The 21,785-nt window shown below is 31.2% G+C and overlaps 1 protein-coding gene across 1 annotated transcript in view; it reads left to right on the plus strand.

Moving 5' to 3' along the window:
* LOC131852460 (guanine nucleotide-binding protein subunit gamma-e) overlaps window positions 1-18,858 on the plus strand; it is a 54,406-nt gene extending 35,548 nt beyond the window's left edge. The window contains exon 4 of the mRNA XM_059203123.1: window positions 15,843-18,858. Coding sequence (XP_059059106.1) covers window positions 15,843-15,948 — 106 coding nt within the window. The 3' untranslated portion in view covers window positions 15,949-18,858. The remainder of the gene's footprint in view (window positions 1-15,842) is intronic.
* Window positions 18,859-21,785: the final 2,927 nt, after the last annotated feature.

Raw genomic sequence — 21,785 nt, forward strand, 5'->3', positions numbered from 1 at the left:
GTAGACTATCTGTGCACCAAATTTCATTTAAATCACTCCACTAGTTTTGCGTGAAAGAGAGATAGACAGAATTACGTTTGCGAAAATCATTTATTCAAATAAACTTAATTTAAGCACTTTTGAATAGTCATAACAATTTGTTTTTTATCTACCACTAATATTAGTAGTATGGATAAAAATACAAAAAAATCACCTTTCGACCTTTTAAAAATATATTATCGTGTTCAAGCAAATAGAGATTTCGTCTGAAAACTTTTTAAGTGTTTACCCAGCGTTTGGAATTCTTAAAAATTAGTTTGAATAATTTAACGTTTAAGAGCTATCTTCAACGATTCCAAGTTTTCAAATATTCGCTCTAGATGTAAATTATGCAAGTATACCTAATGCTGTGTAAGAATTTAAGAAATTATATCTATCTTATATATAAAATTCTCGTGTCATAATGTTAGTTACCGAACGTATACTCCAATGAAACGACTTCACCTATTTTTATGAAATTTTATATTCAATAAATCTTAGAATCTTTATAATAATGTCTAACCTAACATTATTTTTTATTTTTTGGAAAAAATTTTTCTAAAATACCTTTTTAGTATTCACCCTTCTATGACCAATCTTTATTTTTTAATAGCGACTTAAATTTATATGTAAAACAACATTTGCGGGGTCAACTATATACATATATATGTATATATATTTATATGTATGAAATTTTGTATGGAAAATCGTCATTCATGGAAGCTAGGACGTCAAAATTTTTTTTCTATGTTTTATGATATTATGTTATTATTTTTATGTTAGTTCATTATTTCGTCAAGATCACTATCACAAGCGGACGAAGTCACAGGCACAGCTAGTTTCATACATCATTACATAGTATAAAATAAAGTCGCTGTCGCTGTCTATTCTATGTATGCTTAAATCTTTAAAACTACGTAACAGATTTTGAAGCGGTTTTTTTAAATAGATAGAATGAATCTAGAGGAAGGTTTATATTATGTATATATAATACATATATATATAAGCTAGTTTATATTAAAATGACAATACTTTAATACCTATTCAACGGTTACAGTATGCGATTTAATAAATTTTAGCGACTTAATCAGAAGAGTTCATAAAGTTTAATGTTTTTGGGAAAGCAATTAGAAATAAAATATTCCCAACGGATGTATCTTTGCGTCGAGCGATGTTTGTAAATTCAGTCTAGACTTTAAAGTATATAAAGTTATAATTATTTATTAATTCAAGAGATCCCTTTGGAATACCAGATATTATGTGTATATATCACGGTATTAAAAGTTATCTTAGTTTATATAAATTAAATAATTAAGCAATAAAGTCCTCGAGTGGCGACCGCGGACCGGAAGACGCAGCGTGAGTAGGCCTCGCGCAAGGTGGGCCGGACCAGATCTGGTCGAGATCGCTGGAAGGCGATGGATGCGAGTAGCGCAGGACCGATCGGCGTGGAGATATTTGGGGAAGGCCTTTGTTCAGACGTCTTCCGGGCTGAGATGATGATGATGATGAAATAATTATTATATGAAAGAACTTATTTATTTATTTAACTTCAATGCACAAAGCAATGTGTAGGTACATATGGCGGACTTAACACCTTGCGGCGTTATCTACCAGTCAACCATGAGTGGTGCAGAGAAAGATTGTTGGCGGTGCACTAATATAAATGAGAAATGTCAAAAAAGATATAAAATATAAAGCAAAATATTTTAAATATAAATATAAACATAAATATATAAATATTATATATAAATAAATACATAATGATCTGATAATCAAATTATAAGTATAGCCTCTAAATTATCTATATATTAAATCAGACATGCTCTATGTCTAGCGGTTTAGCACATCGATTTATCCTATGGTCGCGAATTCGATTACGTACAAATATTTGTATACATAAGTATGATTGTTTGTATCGGTTTGAATGTTTTTGTGGTATGTTATGTATTTACGACGACCTCGGTGGTCTGGCAGTCTAGCACACCGCTTTACGACAGATGGTCGCGGGTTCGATTCCTCGCACGGAGGAAACATTTGTTTTCATGAGTATGATTGTATCGGTCTGGGTGTTTTCTCTGTGTAATATGTATGTATTAAAAAAAACTATGTATATGTATCAGTTATCTAGTACCCATAACACAAGATTTAGCTAGTTTAACTTGGGACTAGATGGCGCTGTGTGAATTGTCCTGAGATTATTATTATTTTTTATATTCTCTCAGCATTTGCTGATTTTTCTTTTATTATTATTATTTATTTAATCAAATTTTAATGCAATATTTAAAAAGTATATATGACAAACTTAACACCTAAGGGTGTTCTATACCAGTCAACCATAAGGCAAACTGAGAAGTTAGTTAGCGGCGCATTATTGTTTAACAATACTTACGTGGTAAATGTATGTATTTAAAAGATAATTTTTATTTGAAATTCCACTGAAAAATTCTTGTATATTCCAAACATTTGTAAATATATGATTATGGCTATTTACGTGTTAAAAGTGTTATCTAAACCCAAACTCAATCACTATTTTAATCTTACCAAGACACAGAGAAACTATTACTTGCATAAACATACTTACTACATATCATTACAGGTTCACACACAAACCAAACCCGCACACGTACACGCACACACACACACACACACACAAACACATACACATGCACACATACTCTCATACACTCACAACATTACTACACATATATATATATATATTTACTATACTTACCTAATATGTTAGACACTACAGATAACTAGATATTGCCATAATCTTACTGTGTAAATCTAAGTAGAACCGCACAACCGAGGGGTGAGTACTGGTCTACTGAGATACAGGCCTCGTGCCTAGTTCAGTTCCCAGGCTCATACAATCACAACATATTGTTTATAAAAAATGAATTTATACCTGTACATGATTGTGGCTTAATAAAATTTATTATTATTATTTAGCTTGGCACTAGATGACACTATGTGAATTGTCCTCGTTTATATTATTATTACATTCGGATTTGCCCGCATTCAAAACGGGCCAACTGACCTCGTTTCATCCTTCGCACTCTAACAGCCAATTCCATTAATGCAAGCGAAATAACCATTTCATCACTATCAACATGTAAAGCGGTTCTAATAATAAACCGTTCCGTCTCTCAGTGAAAATATAGAAGCGTATTACTTTCGTGCCAATCAAGTCTATCAATGTCTGCCAATCATAATGTACAGTCAGCATTTCTCTTGCGTACCGCTGAACGTACTCCACTAACATATTCCTAGTCATTTGTTTAATAATATCACATGAAGGAATACGCCCACCCCTTTTATATTCGTTCCTTGTCCGGGGGAGAACCTTGGCGAAAGATATTTTCACTGTAACATACTCGACGAAAACGTACGGAATATAATCAAAATAAAACGTCATCAATGTAAGCCTGTGTCTTAATTACAAGCGACTAGCGATGCTAATATATTTAGTTTATTCTTTTCATTTTATGATTTTTTGGTCTGAGTGTGGTTGATAGATTTAAAATTAATTTTATGAAATAAAAATGCATTGTCTCGATAATGTCTGTTACTTTTAATTTGTTCTTTTTTTAATTTCTTTTTATTGTGTTTTGACGGCATATTTATAGGCTGCCAGTTCTAATTTTATTTTTATATAGAATTGTATATTTATAATGGAAGAAAAATATTACTTTTTATTTGTTAATGTTTACATTTCATTTTACTAAACTATTATACATATTTGGAATCTGTGTACACATACATGCATATACACATACACACATACATAAACACAATAATATAGACAACAGCGTCAATTATACAAAAATAAATTACAATACATATATAAATTCCTAGTTGGCAATATGGCCTAAAGCATTTATGGATGTTAGACCACTGATAGATATACTTTAATAAACAAATTATAAAGATATTTTAATAAAAACTAGACTAAACCTGAACAATAATTAATGAATAATAATATTATTTGTTAACGTCGGTTATAATAAATAAATTATATATATATGTACGTATGACTTTTATGTTTTTTTTTTATATTAAGATTTGAGCGTGTTTGACCGCAATCTCACCTGATGTTAAGTGATGATGTGGTATAAGCTGTCACACGCAAGCTATAATATAATAATATAATATATTACAATATGTAATATATTATATTGTAACGTAATTTACTAGTTATATTCACCCTATCCTGTGGCTCTGGCCTATTTAACTGTATCGTTTTTAAATAATCAACATAAATATAAATTTAATATTGAAGATCAATTAATGAGATATTTATTATTGCCTTTACTAATTATGTAAAACAATATATTCTGTATAAAGTTGATTAATTAAAATAAATAAATTTAGAATCGCTAATCGCTATAAGTTTATGTTTGTACAGTAGCCGAACGAGCTACTTACCCAGAATAACTGACCCAAAAACAAGGGCCTCCCTTGGCAAGTGACAAGAGGGGGAGTTTCGGCAATGAGTGGGGGTTGTATGGAGTGTACTTTCCTAATAATTATGTATTGTCTTGAAGCTGTGACGAACTTTATGTTCGACTTTATGTGATGGGGCTGTCTCCTAAATTAAAACTTACGGTACGAGTACGTTGCGTTCATTTGTTCGATGATTCGTCGCGGTGTGTTGGTTTTACACTCTTATTTATCAATGGTCGTAGGTTCGATTTATTCATTTGTGTTTTTTTAATATACCTTTTCTTTATTTATTAATAATAATATATAATCTCAAGACAATTCACACAGCGCCATCTAGTCCCAAGTTAAGCTAGCTAAAGCTTATGTTACGGGTAAACTAGATGACTGTTACAAGTACATAGATAATTTATTTTTCGTAAATACATACATAATATACATAGAAAACACCCAGACCGATACAAACAATCTCATGAATACAAATGTTTGCACCGTGCAAGGAACCGAACCCGCGACCGTCAGAAGTAAAGCGGTGTGAACCGCTAGACCATCGAGGCCGTAAAAAAAAATATTCTACGTTTGAGTATACCTGTGTATACATTCTACCTATTTTCCTTGTAAATTGTTCTGCCGAGTTCCCTTTAATTTTCTCAAACACACGCACCTTTATTGGTATTATGAAAGCGGCACCGTTTTTCCAGGCTATGCTAAGCTAATCTGCCCTAATCTTGAGGAAAGTCACGTACCGAATGGGGTAGGTGGCATCGCTTGGTATTGCAGATTGTTATTAATTGTTACATTAAATTAAAATTGTAACTAATTTACACTTTTACACGCGATGTTTCAGGCACTTGGTGTTTCAGATGTCTAAAAATGCAATATCGTAACGAATAAGAAAGTATGTAACATGAAAACTTTTGTAAAGTTACTAAGTACAGGCACTTAGAAACTTTTACGTCCCGTCAAACTTTATTCTTTCACTCCTGTGCTTGGTTATAAGAATTTAGTTAGTACTGAAAGATTCAGGTATATTTTCTTGAACTGATTAAAAAAAACTTAATAAACGTACCAGCTGAATTCCAGTTCCTTGCTAGTTCTTCTCAAATGAAGCCGTAGAGCAGTTCTAGCCGTAGTGGACTGTATATAAAACTGTAGAAAAATACTCACATATCTATAAGCAGCCAGAAGTGTCCTATATAAATAAATAATTTTTTTATTTTATTTGAATTACCTACTTTTTTTTCACTAAAATTTAACGGGCCCCCCAAGGGTCTTCAGTCCAAACAATCTATTGAAATTCATCACCATTCCAACAGGATAGAAATTATAACGATTTGAGTAGAAACTCGAAAACCGGTATCCTCAGACAGACTAACGTACTCGTTATGTTTGTCTTTAGTAGTGACATAAGTCCTTCCGCGGGTTTGGAGTGCTCTCTGCACTCGCTCTCATTTTGTCTTAGATATACGTAGATATATATATCTAAAGAAGTAAAATATTTTTTTTCTTATGTGACTATATCTACATACTATGCTGGTATAAAATAAATAAAATTGAAGTATCTATTTGCAATTTCAAATTAATAGCTTTACACTTAATTCATATGAAAGTACAATATATAAAATACTTACATCAAAAATATTATTTAAAAATAAATTTGCCTGTGTCTTCTCTGAAACAACTGGACCGATTTGAACATGACTTTCAGTCGCACTTAGCTAACATTAGTAACAGTAACTTAAATGTACTTTTTATTTAGGAATTTTATTTATTTTTATTTTTATAAAGAGGCTTAAATTCAACGCGTACGAAATCGCGTGGAACAGTCTATACATACAAATAAAATTGGAGTGTCTGTTTGTAATATTAAAATAACCGTTTTTTACTACATGCATATGAATAAAAATGAAATGACCGGACCGATTTTGACGGGACTGTTTTTCGCAGGTAGCTGATGTAAAATGGAGTAATTTAGGCTACTTTTATTTTAGAAAAATAAAATAAAATTCCACCCGGACGAAGTCTCGCTAGCTAGTTAATAGTATAATCTAAAACCCTATCTGATGTAAAGAGGTAAGCATTGCCTATATACGTGATCAGTACTACTAACATCACGTTATCATGCGACGCCTGTGATATCACTCATACGTCATCGATCCATTGACTCATAGGTCATGAATTTTATCCTGTAATTTCACTACCTAATAATAAGCTTCAACCAAAACATATGTTACAAAGAAAATTATCTGCGTCACCCATACATATAGCAGTATTACGGAGGTCATAAAATATCTACATTATGCTACTCGTGTTACTCCTTATACGTTGTTATTGTAGAGTAAGTTGTCATGTCTCTAAACCAGTGTTACCCAACGTGGGGTCCACGTACGACGTGGTCGAGTGGAATGTGTAGTCATGCTCACTAAAATGTCCAGACATGTGGCGGCGTGATGGGCCGGGCCATTGGGCTCCCTAAAATATGGTCGAGCGCAGTGACTGGCTCATCCGTCATACTCGTGAACTACGAATGATTTATTCTTATTGTTTATTTTATGTATGACCCTAACAAATTAGTGATAGTTGGTGGTTTGTATTCACACGTTTCGATTTGTAAATGTAAGCCAGGATTATTTAAAAGAGCAACACACAAGTTTCTTGATCGTTCTTCTTGTGATGAGACATCTTTCCGAATGAGCGGTAGATTAAAAAAAACGTTATGACTATTCAAAAGTGCTTAAATTAAGTTTATTTGAATAAAGAATTTTCTATTCTTATTTTATTCACAGGGGGCAATTTGATAGTTAAGGGGGGCAATTCTTAAATGGACTCTATTAAAACTATATGGAATGTAAATTTCAATTTTTAATTACATGTAATTTTGAATAATTATCTACAAGGTATCGCCTTCCTAAAACTTATTATTTAAGTTTCTTAAAAATAAGTTGTTGAATTCATTTTTTTAATGTTATAAATTATATATGTTATATGCATTAACATAAAATTACGTCCTTACATTTATAAATTTATATATTATTTACATATTGCTAAACTTCAAAAACCTTTGATATATTATTTAATTCTGAGACGGAATGGAGTTCGCGGGGTCAGTTAGTCTTATATAAATATGAATAGATGAGATTACGGTACCCTCGCAGGTCGTTCTACACAATCTGTAGGTATCTATAGATTTTCACTTCGAAACGAAAAGCAAAACAATAAACAAAACAACCTCGACAGTTTTCTATAACCTTATCAAGGAGACTTCCTCGAGTTGGAATATAAATAATTCAACGGTAGCCGAGCCTGTATTGCCAAAACATTGATATTATACAAATCTGGACGTCCTTTACTAAATATTGATTCTACGGCATATTTTGTGTACGCATCCTTCATTTCTTCCTCCTGATTTACTTCTTAGATTTTAAACTAATATTATATTTTAGTGCAAAGTGATATTCGCCTCGGTGGTATAGCGGTTTAACTCACCGATTTGTTTCCGATGGTTGTAGGTTCGATTCCTCGCACGATACAAACGTTTGTATCCATGAGTATTATTGTTTGTAAAAATCATACATATTATATATGTATATAGTATGATTTTTACACAAGTAACACAAGTAACAAAACTTGTGTTATGTTAAAACACCGATCTGTGTGTTTTATATGTATTTAGATAAAAAATGTATCTAAATAAATCTTTTACCCATAACACAAGTTTTGCTTAGCTTGGGTCTATAGCGCTGTATGATTTTTTTTAAATTCAATTTAAAATTATCTTTATACATGTAGGACCATTACAGACACTTCTAACAAGTGTAATTACTAATTATAATTTATCTACGGTGTATATATATGATAATGTAATAATTACTCTATTACTTAAAAGACATCTTCGCGTAATAGCTTATACATCCAGGAACAAATTCTAATCTTACATGACAAAAACAATAAACATCCGCGTCTTCATCTCCTTTATTCGTCTTCATTTACAGATCAAAACAAAAATGAACAGATATTCAGCCTATTCTATATTTGACATAAAATCTACATCCATCCTGGGATACAATCTTCACTTTATTCATTCTTTAAGATTCATTCAACCGTTTAGTTAAGCGCTATAAACAGATACATACAATATCAATATGTATTTCATATATGAACGAGTGTTGCTTATGTCTAGTCTGTATTTTTGTAAACATATACCGGCTCATTTGAAAAGAATATAACCCGAGTCTTGTCAGTTCTTCTTAGCTCGAACGCACTCAGAACTGACGGTACATTTCATAGATCATGAGTCTGTAATAGATGCATAAAGATAATTAGATTTGATTAGATTTTAATCAGTTGTATGACTAAACAGTGAATTAGTAGACAGTAATTTCTGATTAATGCAGCAATTAGTGTACGATTGCAATCAGTTGTGAATGGCTCGGCTTGAATCGCAATCGATTTACAATTCGGACAAATTCACTCGGTTATCGCGATCGGTAATAAACTCGGTAATGGCATTGTTTTAATTTAATGACGCTATTCAATTTTATCTATTATAAATGGTTTGTTGAGAAATTATAAATGTTTCGACGAAACTCATGTCGAGATTTCAAATGTAGCTGCACCAAAAATATCTTTAAGTGTTAATTTATATTTCGAATCTGACGATAATAAAGTAAAATCTTTGCAAAAAGAGAATTTATATTTCTGAATTATTCACCAGTGATGTAACCACCGATAATAAATCAAACTAGATGCAAGAGATGGCAGTAGACTCGCCCCTTGCTCATTGGATTGAAATATCGAAATTTTAAAATCAATAGATAAAAGAGACAAAAATCATGCCACGCCGTAACGATGTTTAAGTACTCGCCTTTATTATGATACAATTAAATTTGTAACATATATAATGTACATGATCATATAAACGAATAAGTAAATAAATATATACAGCACGAAATGTAAATGAATGTCAAGTGGTGACCACTAAGTGGATAGTCGACAAGTATAAAGTAGTCAAAGGGATTCATATGGACATGTCAATTGTTCAGTTCACCACGATGCGGATACTCGACAATGAAATATATGAAATATGATGTAGTCAAAGGAATTAATGAGGTATGTCTAGTTTTAACTTCACTATGACGTAGATAGTTGGCTATGAATTATGAAGTAGTCAAATGGATTAATGTGGGCATGTCCAGTATCGAGTTCACTATGACAGTTGACAAATGAGTAGTTGAAGGGATTTATGTGGACATGGCAATTGTCGAGTTCACCATTATGTGGACAATTGACAATGTACTATCGAGTAGTCAAACGGATTAATGTGAGCATGTACAGTATGGAGTTCACTACGACGTGGACAGTTGACAAAGAAGTATACAGTAGTTGAAGGGATCAATGTGTACGTGTCACTTGTCGAGTTCACCATTATATGGACAATTGACAATGAAGTCAAAGTGATTAATATGGACATGTTAAGTGCCAAGTGCACCATAAGATGGACAGTTGTCATTGAAATATTAGTAGTCATTGAAATAACTAGTTCACCCCGATGTAAATGCTTGATGAAGTATGGAGTAGTCAAAGGAATCAATATGGACATGTTTAGTGCCGAGTTCACTACAATGTCGACACTTATGGTGAAGTACAAAGTAGTCAAGGTAGTCAAGGATTAATGAGGGTATTGCTAGTGTCAACTTCACTATGACGTGGACAGTTGACAATGAAATATGAAGTAGCCAAAGGGATTAATATGGACATGTCCAGTGTCGAGTTCACTACAATGTCGACACTTACGGTGAAGTACAGAGTAGTCAAGGTAGTCAAGGATTAATGAGGGTATGTCTAGTGTCAACTTCACTATGACGTGGACAGTTGACAATGAAATATGAAGTAGCCCAAGGGATTAATGTGGACATGTCCAGTGTCGAGTTCACTACGACGTGGACAGTTGACAAAGAAGTATAAAGTAGTTGAAGTAATGCATACATGTCACTTGTCGAGTTCACCATTATATGGACAATTGACAATGAAGTATGGAGTAGGCAAAGAGATTAATATGGACATGTTTAGTGCCGAGTTCACTACAATGTCGACACTTATGGTGAAGTACAGAGTAGTCAAGATAGTCAAGGAGATAATTATGACGGTAACTACTTACCATCAGGTGGTCATTAGCTTAGTTGCAATTCTAGTTACATAAAAATGTAATAAAAACGTGCTAAATCAGTCATTTTATCGTCTTTTATCAAACCAAGCTTAACTGCGATAATGGGATATTGTGGCGAAAATTTAATATATCTTTTATCGCTTATCTTTCTCATTTATGCTGTTCTTAACATAATAAGGGCCGTTGGTGTTAGTATGTGATAAATATTTATGTACCTATACAATTTCATGACTGTTTAAATTAATATAATAAACAGAATTTCTGCTTTGTATTGTAAAGAATTAAACAAAACAATACTTATTCTTTTACGTCCTTTTTTAAGTAGGAGTTAGGTGACAAACGGACGTACGGAAGAATATATTTATTTCATTATTGGGGTCGGCGCAGTTCGCAATAATAATGAAAATATATATATCAAAACAACATGGCTTATTAAATTCCGATACATAAATATAAAATACATTATATTTAACACAAAAAAAGAAAAGTATAAAAAAAAACAAAAAAAAATGTTAACTGCGGGAAGCCACAATGTATATTATTCGCGGAGCAATTAAGGCGTGGAAAAAAAATAATAGAAAAACATATTATAAAAAAAAATTGCAAAAAAGGGCATGGACCTTCAGTCTATGGAAATAATGGCGTAACTATAAAAAAAAAATATAAAATACATTCAACATATTAAGTGGTTAGACTCCATTGCCCCATTTTATATTACAACATACCATCACGGCTGTTACCCCAGGTGAGGTAGATGGTACCATTGTTAACTGTCGATGTTGTGGTGAGAATTTCTTGCCAGTTCTTCTGATGATGTAGTTCCGATTGAGTGGAATAAAAAATATGATTATTCAAAAATACTTATATTAAGTTTATTTGTATAAAGATCATTGCTATTTCTATTGTAAAACTTGACATGCCCAGATTTTGCTGGGTATATTTGAATGTGGCAGTTACTAAGCCTACCGCCACTTCTCGGATTAATTTTATTTAATTTTAGATTAAACGGAGTATTAATTAGATATACATCTATAAAAAACTGTTTGTCAAACAGTTTTTTCTTTGAAGTCGGCCAGAATCGAACTTACGACCTCTTAGATGTAAATCAGGGTGTACCACAAGGCCACGGCGTATACAAAAATAATATTTCATCCTCCTCTATTACTATAATCTTATCTATTGTACGTGGCATAGAAATATACTGAAACAACTTATTCTATATAAGAGCACCTCTAAACGCTATTTACTTTTTATTACACCCTGTCGTGACATCCCCAAGCATCCTTCAACACATAAAAGGTACATCGAAATGAATAAAGCGCGCATAATTTTTTCACGTATCAATTCCGTTCGAACAGATGGGTACTGGATTCTTTATTTCACAGAACGCATCAATATATCTGACGAAATGGCAATTAATTAATCAATACGCTGAACGCGTCTGATATCTTTTATTGGATTTATTTTATTCAATTATTATAGTAAAATATGTTACTGCATTTAATTATTTATCTACTTAAATGGCAATTAATTAATCAATACGCTGAACGCGTCTGATATCTTTTATTGGATTTATTTTATTTTATTATTATGCTGAAATATGTTACTGCATTTAATTATTTATCTACTTAAATGTCAATTAATTAATCAATACGCTGAACGCGTCTGATATCTTTTATTGGATTTATTTTATTCAATTATTATAGTAAAATATGTTACTGCATATAATTATTTATCTACTGAAATGTCAATTAATTAATCAATACGCTGAACTCGTCTGATATCTTTTATTGGATTTATTTTATTTTATTATTATGCTGAAATATGTTACTGCATTTAATTATTTATCTACTGAAATGTCAATTAATTAATCAATACGCTGAACTCGTCTGATATCTTTTATTGGATTTATTTTATTTTATTATTATGCTGAAATATGTTACTGCATTTAATTATTTATCTACTTAAATGCAATTAATTAATCAATACGCTGAACGCGTCTGATATCTTTTATTGGATTTATTTTATTTTATTTATTATGTTACTGCATTTAATTATTTATCTACTGAAATGTCAATTAATTAATCAATACGCTGAACTTGTCTGATATCTTTTATTGAATTTATTTTATTTTATTATTATTTATCTACTGCATTTAATTATATTGAAATGCAATTAATTAATCAATACGCTGAACGCGTCTGATATCTTTTATTGGATTTATTTTATTTTATTATTATGCTGAAATATGTTACTGCATTTAATTATTTATCTACTTAAATGTCAATTAATTAATCAATACGCTGAACGTCGATATCTGATTTATTTTATTCAATTATTTTATTGGCATTTAATTATATATTTGAAATGGCAATTTTATTATTACTCGTCTGATATCTTTTATTGAATTTATTTTATTTTATTATTATATGAATATGCAGTACTGCATTTAATTATATATCTACTGAAATGGCAATTAATTAATTAATTATTTATCTTTTATTGGATTTATATCATTTAATTATTATGCTAAAATATGTTGGCATTTAATTATATATGTTATGAAATAGCATTTAATTCAATACGTTAATTGAATGTATTTTATTCAATTATTACACTGAACGCATTTAATTATTTATCTACTGAAATGTCAATTAATTAATCAATACGCTGAACGCGTCTGATATCTTTTATTGGATTTATTTCATTCAATTATTATAGTAAAATATGTTACTGCATTTAATTATTTATCTACTTAATTAGCAATTAATTAATCAATATTAGATTTAATTTATTAAATTATAATAAAGAAATATGTTACTGCACTTAATTATTTATCTACTGTAATGTCAATTACTTAATCAAAACGCTGAACGCGGTTGATATCTTTTATTAGATTTATATCATTTAATTATTATGCTAAAATATATTACTGCATTTAATTATATATCTTATGAAATGGCGTTTAATTAATCAATACACTGAACGCGTCTGATATCTTTTATTAAATTCATTTTATTCAATTATTAAACTGAAATATATTACAGGATTTAATTATATGTTTACTCAAATAGCCATTAATTAATCATTTTGACTATTAATTAATTGTTACTGAATATTTTTAAATTAAATTGTACTTCAAACACCATTATTTTATAAACACTAAACTATTATGATTGTATATCTTAGACGCATTTGAAGTCTGTTATTAAATTTATTTCATTCAAAAGATGAACAAGATATCAGTCGGAATTTGATCACTGCATATATTATAGTAATAAAGTAGACTAGCTGACACACACAACTTCGTTTGCGTCACACTTACTTTATGTTTATCATTACATTTCGCTCAATTTATATAATATTTTTTAAAATTATAGCCTATGTGTTATGCTGATATATAAGCTATATTACTGTAAAGTTTCGTTTAGCAGTTTTTTGGGTGAAAGAGTAAAAAACATTTATAATATTTATAATATTAGTAAATTTAGTAAAAAGTAATACTAGTAAGATAATATCTATGGGATTTAATATAAAGTTAACTTCAAATCCATTCGAAGGGAACTCTTTAATAGCGTAAATGTCAGCCCCATCGTTTATTCAAGGAAACTCAATGGTACTGTACCAAATTTATAGAGCGAAAACTCATATGGAATGTAATTTATATCCAAAGTAGTGATGGCGAGGGTTGTTCAAAATGAATATCCACGGATATGGATACGACACGAAAAATTGTTTTATTATTGATTCATGCTTTCTGAGATTCACACGAGGACCCTTTTACTTATGCATGCAAATGTTTTAAAATCTCTTTTTCAGTATTTTTTCTAGCACTAATCATGAAATCCATTAGTACGGTTACGGAATTTTACCTTTTTACTGAATTGGTATTATGGATGTGTATTTTGTCATTTGATGTATTACAAAAAATCTCATCTCAATTACTGGTATACTAATAATACCACTAAACTAGTAATTTCTGCAATATGAACATGTGTATTTAATGTATACTATTTAAGCGTACTGGCCGACGGTACTGACGGTATGTTTGTCGCTTAATTTTTTTTTACTGGGGGGTTTGGATTCTTGTCAAGTGCTTAGACCGGTAGTACTGCGACCTACATAGATCTATTGATACTCATCGCTTGCTATTACATAACAACCAGTGAAATGTTCGTATTCTTAGTCTTATATGGCGTAGTACATTTGATAATTGTCAACTGACATATCTGGGATATATCTAATATATAAATTCTCGTGTCACAGTGTTAGCTGCCATAAGTGCGAAACAGCTTGATTATCAATTTTGATCAAATCTTATATCTATATTCAATAGATCTGAGAATATGATGTTATCTATTTTATATATAAGTGATAACGGTGGCCCGGGTCAGCTAGTAATAATGTCAAGATATATTTAAAGTGCGCCAAAAGCAACTTATAAGAATACAGACCTCTTATTTCGCGGATATTTGCGGATTCGGATACGAATATCCAGCACATCACTAACAAAAAGGCTGGCTTCCAATATCGCGAGAGCGATATATTAGCAGGTGGCCGTTGAAACTTTTCAAGCGTGACTAATAATTTTAAACAACTCCGCGCTTTAATTGATTCGATTCAAAACTTTCCACACAGTTTTATTGTTTGGATTTTCTCTCCGTATCCAACTCGCAGTAACTTTGTTTTAATGCTTTTTGTTATACCTGCAAATAATTTACTCAAATTATAAAAAGAAGCAAAGTTCAAAGGTTGAAGCGTAAGGTATTGGGAATTTAAATCATGACATAAAAAATTAAGTCATTAATTCCATATTAACGTTTAATGAAATTGTAAAATTTTGGAGTAATGGATCAGAGATCAAGAAATTATGTTTTATTTAGTACCTATATTTTAAAATTTTATAATATCTTGTGTGGTTTACGAATATTATATCCGTTATTATGAGATCCGTTTCCTTTTCTATAATGACTATATATTTTATCATCTATTATTCTGTTACATGTTTAATTATAGTATTTTATTTAAATCATATATTTATCGTTATTTAAACATAACTTCATGACGTGAGAAAAAGCACCAACTTTTATGTTACTATTTTTTTATATTAAGTCAAAAAGACCGACCTCCTTAGAAATTCAATAACAACCAGGACGGAAATATGTACAGCAAAATGTTGTCCTTTAATAATAATTGAACCTTGTTGTTTCAGGATGCGGGAGTATGTAGAGGAAAATGAGAAAAACGATCCACTCATACACGCCCCAGACAAGAAAAATAATCCATGGGCTGAAAAGGGGAAATGCATCATCATGTAATCATTTAAAATAAGTAAACATAAAATATCACCAAATTCTAAAATACATGATTCCATTAAAGGGATGGGTGTGTGTCTGGTTGAAATTATTAGAGAAGAAACAATTGGTAATGCTCAAGATATATCGATAAAGGATGCATAGGAAAACAATGATTTGGACGAGTTATATAATGAAATGTTACTGCCAGACTATAAAGAACATATTAATACTCCATCAAGAAGTTAAAATGTAGTAACGCCAAGCTTAAGTTCTTAATCGTTTAGTTTATTTATGTTATGTAGTATTCGTTCCCAAACAAAATAAATCTAGTCCTTATAATTCTATAACATTGTAAAGAAATGTACATTTTGACTGTGCGCGACGCAAGGATGTACTTATGAATGTTCTGTTAAAAGGTAAAAAAATGGTTGTAAATACGTTAAATTTTGTATTTCTAGTAATAGAAACGTTCGGTCATGAATCTATCGGTAGAGGTAACTGGGAAAGTAATTAGCGAACGCGGTAAAATAAAAAAACAGTGTAAATTAATCTAATTTCAAAAACGTATGTTGACAACCTAAATATATTATTTGTTTTACTTAAGAAATATTAATATATGTTGCATGGTGAAAGTGATGCCTTGAAAATTACCGTTTAAAACATAAAATTTAAGAGTGTATCGTGTGCGGAAGAACCCATACAGTTCCATACAAATCAAAGCAACTTCCTCTTCCATCTTTTTGTATGGAGTTGAAGTGGATTCTTGGGTAAACCAACTGATTTGTGCTCGATCAAGTGAAGCTAACTTGGTTGGTTTGGTGTGAACTTTTAAACAGTATTATGTAGTTTTTGTTTTGATATAAAAACTTTGTAAGAGATCAACTTCGCTGGCGAAATCTAGTCTAGAAGGTAAAATGGTAACGATAATATTAAATGTGGAGATTCCTTGAGCTCACGAATCTTCGTATTTAACTAAAGATAATTTAAACTATAGGGTAAATTGCTAATCACAACTTAACATGTATTTGCTGGATCACGGAGTTAGAATGTTCGAGGAGAATAAATTTGGCAATAAAAGGAGTTGAGGTGAGGTGTGAGGTATATAAGGAGATGGTGTTAAACATAGTAACAAAGAAGTATAAATGTAAGGTAACTTAAAAGATTAAATGCGACATAATCTTGTTCGAAACAAACGTAATTGTTAAGCTGATTTAGGATACTTTTTTATAAACACAGGTACATTCCGCAGTGCCATTATCTAGTAATGCTTCTATATAAAGTAACTCTTTAGCGATTTCCCTTCTATAAGCCAGTTTTAATATCATAATTTTGTCACTATCCGTTGAAACCAAGTAATTTACACATTTATTTCCCATATAGCAGATTCCATTTGTACCTAAATAATCTTGTTTTACTCTTTTTTAATCTTGGCTTAAACATAAATAATATATTAATTAGAATCTATCAACTACGACTTTAAATTTAGCACTTGATTAGCTTAGTATAATTCAAATATAAATTGAAAAAAAAAATACCTAAGACTTTCAAAGTTTACTTATTAACGCGACCTATCGTAGTTTCCAAATAAACTTCTTCTAAATTATATCTAAGATTTCTAGGTCTGGAACACAGAAACTTTTTCTCGTATTCGAAGGTAATACTTTCTGAAATCGTTCGATTTTCTAATCTAATGATTGAACTTGGAAAAGTTTTTGTATGTTCAGCCGAGTAGTTCTATTAATCTAACATTCCATTTAAAAGGATTGCCTTTAATCCTAATTTTGATTAAAATAGAAATGTTAAAACTTATGCACTGTAGATAATTATAGATTAAATTTAAAAGCTAACTTTAAACTAAAATCTCTAAATCTTTAATAAATACCTTCCCCTTACCATATCTAGACATGAAGTATGGAAAATCATTCTGGCTGTGAATACTTCCAGTTTATTTAGATGCTTCACTCATTGTCGTTAGTCGGAAATTGCTGAGCATCATTCTCGTATAATTAAACAATGTTAAAGGCGACAATAATTACTACTTATACAGGATCAATGTAAGCGTACCAGCAGCTTTTACGAACCACCTAACTAAATATATAACAAGAGAATTCACGTCAATTTATTATACGTACTTTTATAATATTATCTACATCTTTATCATCATTAGAATCTTCATCTCATCTATCTATATCTATCATAGTATTATAATTTAACTCATATCTTCCTACACCTCTAATTTCTTCATTTCGTCTACCCTCTCTAGGAGTAAATAGTTATATTAATAGAACATAGTTAATAATGAGTAGAATTACTTAATAAGAAAACAAGAATCAAAGTTGATTGTTAATCTATATAATAAAATTGCAATTCAGAGAATTAACCTTAGATATATATAAAACGGAAGGTAATGGTTTATTTAAAAATGGTTTAGTAAATAATATAAGATATTGTACTTGCGAGTTTTTTGAACGGCGAAGTTTTTCTCTTAACCGTAAAAGTTTTAATCTAAGTTTCGGGCAATTTTCAAGGCATTCCTTTGTTGGCCCTTAATTCATTAAGTTTTCTATTATTATTATTATTATTATCTATATTTGTTCCATTTTTATGTTAAGTTATATGAAACCAAAGATTTCCTTGTCATATGAGTATTGTTCTCGCTGAAATGAATTTATTTCGTGGATGAATAAGTTGAAAGAAACATAGTTTAATATTTAACGTTTTAATACCTAGCGTTTATATAACACTCTGTTTCATTCAACTTTTGTGTTTTATAGTAAGCTAAGGTTAAACTTGTCATTTTTAATGGATTAATCCAAAATTTAATAACTAGGTAAGGGTGATATTGGAAATGATTTTTTTAGAATCAATAGGCTAAGGTATCGTATGTTATTATTAATTATGTAATGCAGTAATCACTGAAATAAATGAAAATCTGTAATACATGTAGTTTCATTGATTTTATTATCTACCAGAATTTACAAAGAGTATACAGTATGGTATAGTACTGAAGCAAATCATTACATAGTATAAAACTAAGTCCCTGTCGCTGTCTGTCCGACCCTATGTATGCTTAAATCTTTGAAACTACGCAACGGATTTTGAAGCGGTTTTTTTTACAGATAGAGGAAGGTTTATATGTGTAACACATTTACACCCGGGCGAAGCCAGGGCTAGTGGCTAGTAAATAAATAAATAAAAATAAAGGCAACTACGTGGATGATCCTCAGTATCACTAACTTTTGCCGCTAAGCAGTTTTCTTTATAACCTGCGTTTGGGTTATATGGTGCGAATAGTTCGTAAAATGACAGTGTAAGAGGCATAACATCTTAATTTTCTGAAATGGCAGATAATCCAGTCAAAATAGACCAAAAAAAATAATAACTTAGCCAAAATTTGCATAGAGCTGATAATTGGTATAGACTTTAAATAAACCAGTACAAATGAAATGTCAAAAATCCCTTTCGATCCTACTTTTGCAAGAAAAAATATCCAAGGGTGTTTGTGTGTGTGATGTGAACACCCGTGTTACATGATGACGTGATTATTTTTAAACTCTATGATGGTGAGAAACAAACGGCCAATCTGAAGATAAACGGTTACCTCAGCCTATGGATGCCTGAAACACGAGGGGGTCACGTGATGTCACGTCATTCTGATGTGACAGCTATTTTACTGTATGTAAAGTTTCATCAAAGTCCGTTCCATAGATTAGGCACATACATACACACATACGCACACATACACACACACATACACTCACACACACGTACACACACACGCAGACGCACACATACACACACAGACACACGCACACACACATGCTCAATGCACTCCAAGTTTAACTTAAAACTAGATGTATAGCTAATTTATATGAAGGGGAGACCTGGTGTCTAAGGTACAGGCTATGGCTTAGTTTGGGCTCTAGATTTCCCACAAATTATATTTGTGATTTTTATTCTTGGCATTTATGTAATAAAACTGGAATTATGTAATTTGTGGAGATGAAATAATTTTTTTTTTATATTATTATTATAGATTATGCATGAAAAAGTAACAGAGTAAACATCCGTCCAACTATTCGTACTTAAACCTTCGCGCTTTAATATTAGTAAGATGTATACGTTATACATTAGTCCTCATAAAACAAACCTATACGATATTGAAACCTTCAAGAAAAGAGCTTATTCCCTCTTAAAAGGCCGGCAACTCACTTGCATCTACCCTGGTGTTGCGGGTGTTCAATGGCGGCGGTAATCACTTACCATAAGGTGAGAGGCAAATATATTTGTCCCTTATGCTATAAAAAAACCATTTTATCCGCCTGTTGGGTACATATCCTGTTTCTTGAGAGGAGAATTTAGACTATTAACACCATAACGTTTTTTTTAATGGATGAAAATGGAATGGTGCATTCGCCTGCGCTAAAGGTTTACCCTGGCGGGGCACCAGTGAAGGATGATACAATGAACATTAGTCAGGTGGGTCCATCAAACAAACTCACCAGGCGTGGAGGTTAAGCTGACATGGTAAATTGCTAGCGAATTGAAAGAAAAATGAAAAAAAAAAATATATTTAAAAAAAAAAATCTAACATATGTGCTATATACATGTGAGTATACAGTTGAAAATAGCCAGTTACAATAAAATGAATCATCAGTATTTTTTAATCCAACTTCATAAAAAAGATTTTTTCTTCAATAAATTACAATCAATTCATTCAAATACCAAATCGTTGGGAAGTCTGTCACATTTAAATTATTACTAGGACATAAACCAATGTAAAATATGATATCGAACGAAGTTTGAAGTACCTCGTCATTATTCTCAAGCTCGAACTTAACAAATCTTGGAAATCAATCAGGCTATTGGAGACACTAAGTGTCTTAGATGTGATTTGTCTACATCCAAAAATCAACATCATCGGCCTCGGTGTTCTATCGGTTAGCACAGCGCTTTGCTTACGATGGTGGCTGGTTCGATTACTCGATTGTTCGATCACGGTACAAACATTTGTATTCATGAGTATAATTGATTGATGTTTGAAGCAAAGCCTATAAAGATTACTTGAAACAACGAGCGTGCATGTACGGGATTTTCATTTAACGTTAGACATAGACACCTATATAAATACCTATACATTGTAAATAAACTGGCTTGTAAAAAAAAGTAATTCAATTGAGTTTCTTGCCAGTTCTTTTCAATTGGATCTATATACCGAACTGGACGGTAGGGAAAAAAATTATAATGTATAAACTTGACGTTCATAAGCGGCTAAAATGTCTGAAAAAAATGTCGAGAGTAACTGATTTTTGAATTTTGAATTTTGAATTTTGTTTAGTATAGATTATAACAACACAACCTCTACTTAAATTGGAACTACATGACGCTATGTGAATTATCCAGGGTTATGGAGATAAATAAGCAGTTTGATCTTGCCACCGATATTAATTACAAGTATTATATAAAATACATTGTACCAATATATTAAGTTTATTTGCGGACAACGTTATAATTTTAATTTTCATACTGCTTTCTTGATATATGATAGCGTAGCGGCTTTTGTATTGATTGCCTCATGCATCCTTATGTAAAGTGCGAATACTGTAACTACCATATAGTAATTTTTGTAGCTGTGACGTGGTCGTGTGGAATGAGTAGTCATGCTCACTAAAATGTCCAGACATGTGGCGGCGTGGTGGGCCGGGTCATTGGGCACCCTAAAATATGGTCGAGTGCAGTGATGGCTGGCTCATCCGTCATACTCGTGAACGAGTGCTGCTTGTAGGGACTGGTCTGCTCTTATCACTGCGATTGATTTAATCTTATTGCATATTTATATTTGACCCAAAGAAATTGTG

This window comes from Achroia grisella, unplaced genomic scaffold (genome assembly GCF_030625045.1).
Source record: "Achroia grisella isolate CSIRO2021 unplaced genomic scaffold, CSIRO_AGI_Agris_v1 utg853, whole genome shotgun sequence".
Lineage (NCBI taxonomy): Eukaryota > Metazoa > Arthropoda > Insecta > Lepidoptera > Pyralidae > Achroia > Achroia grisella.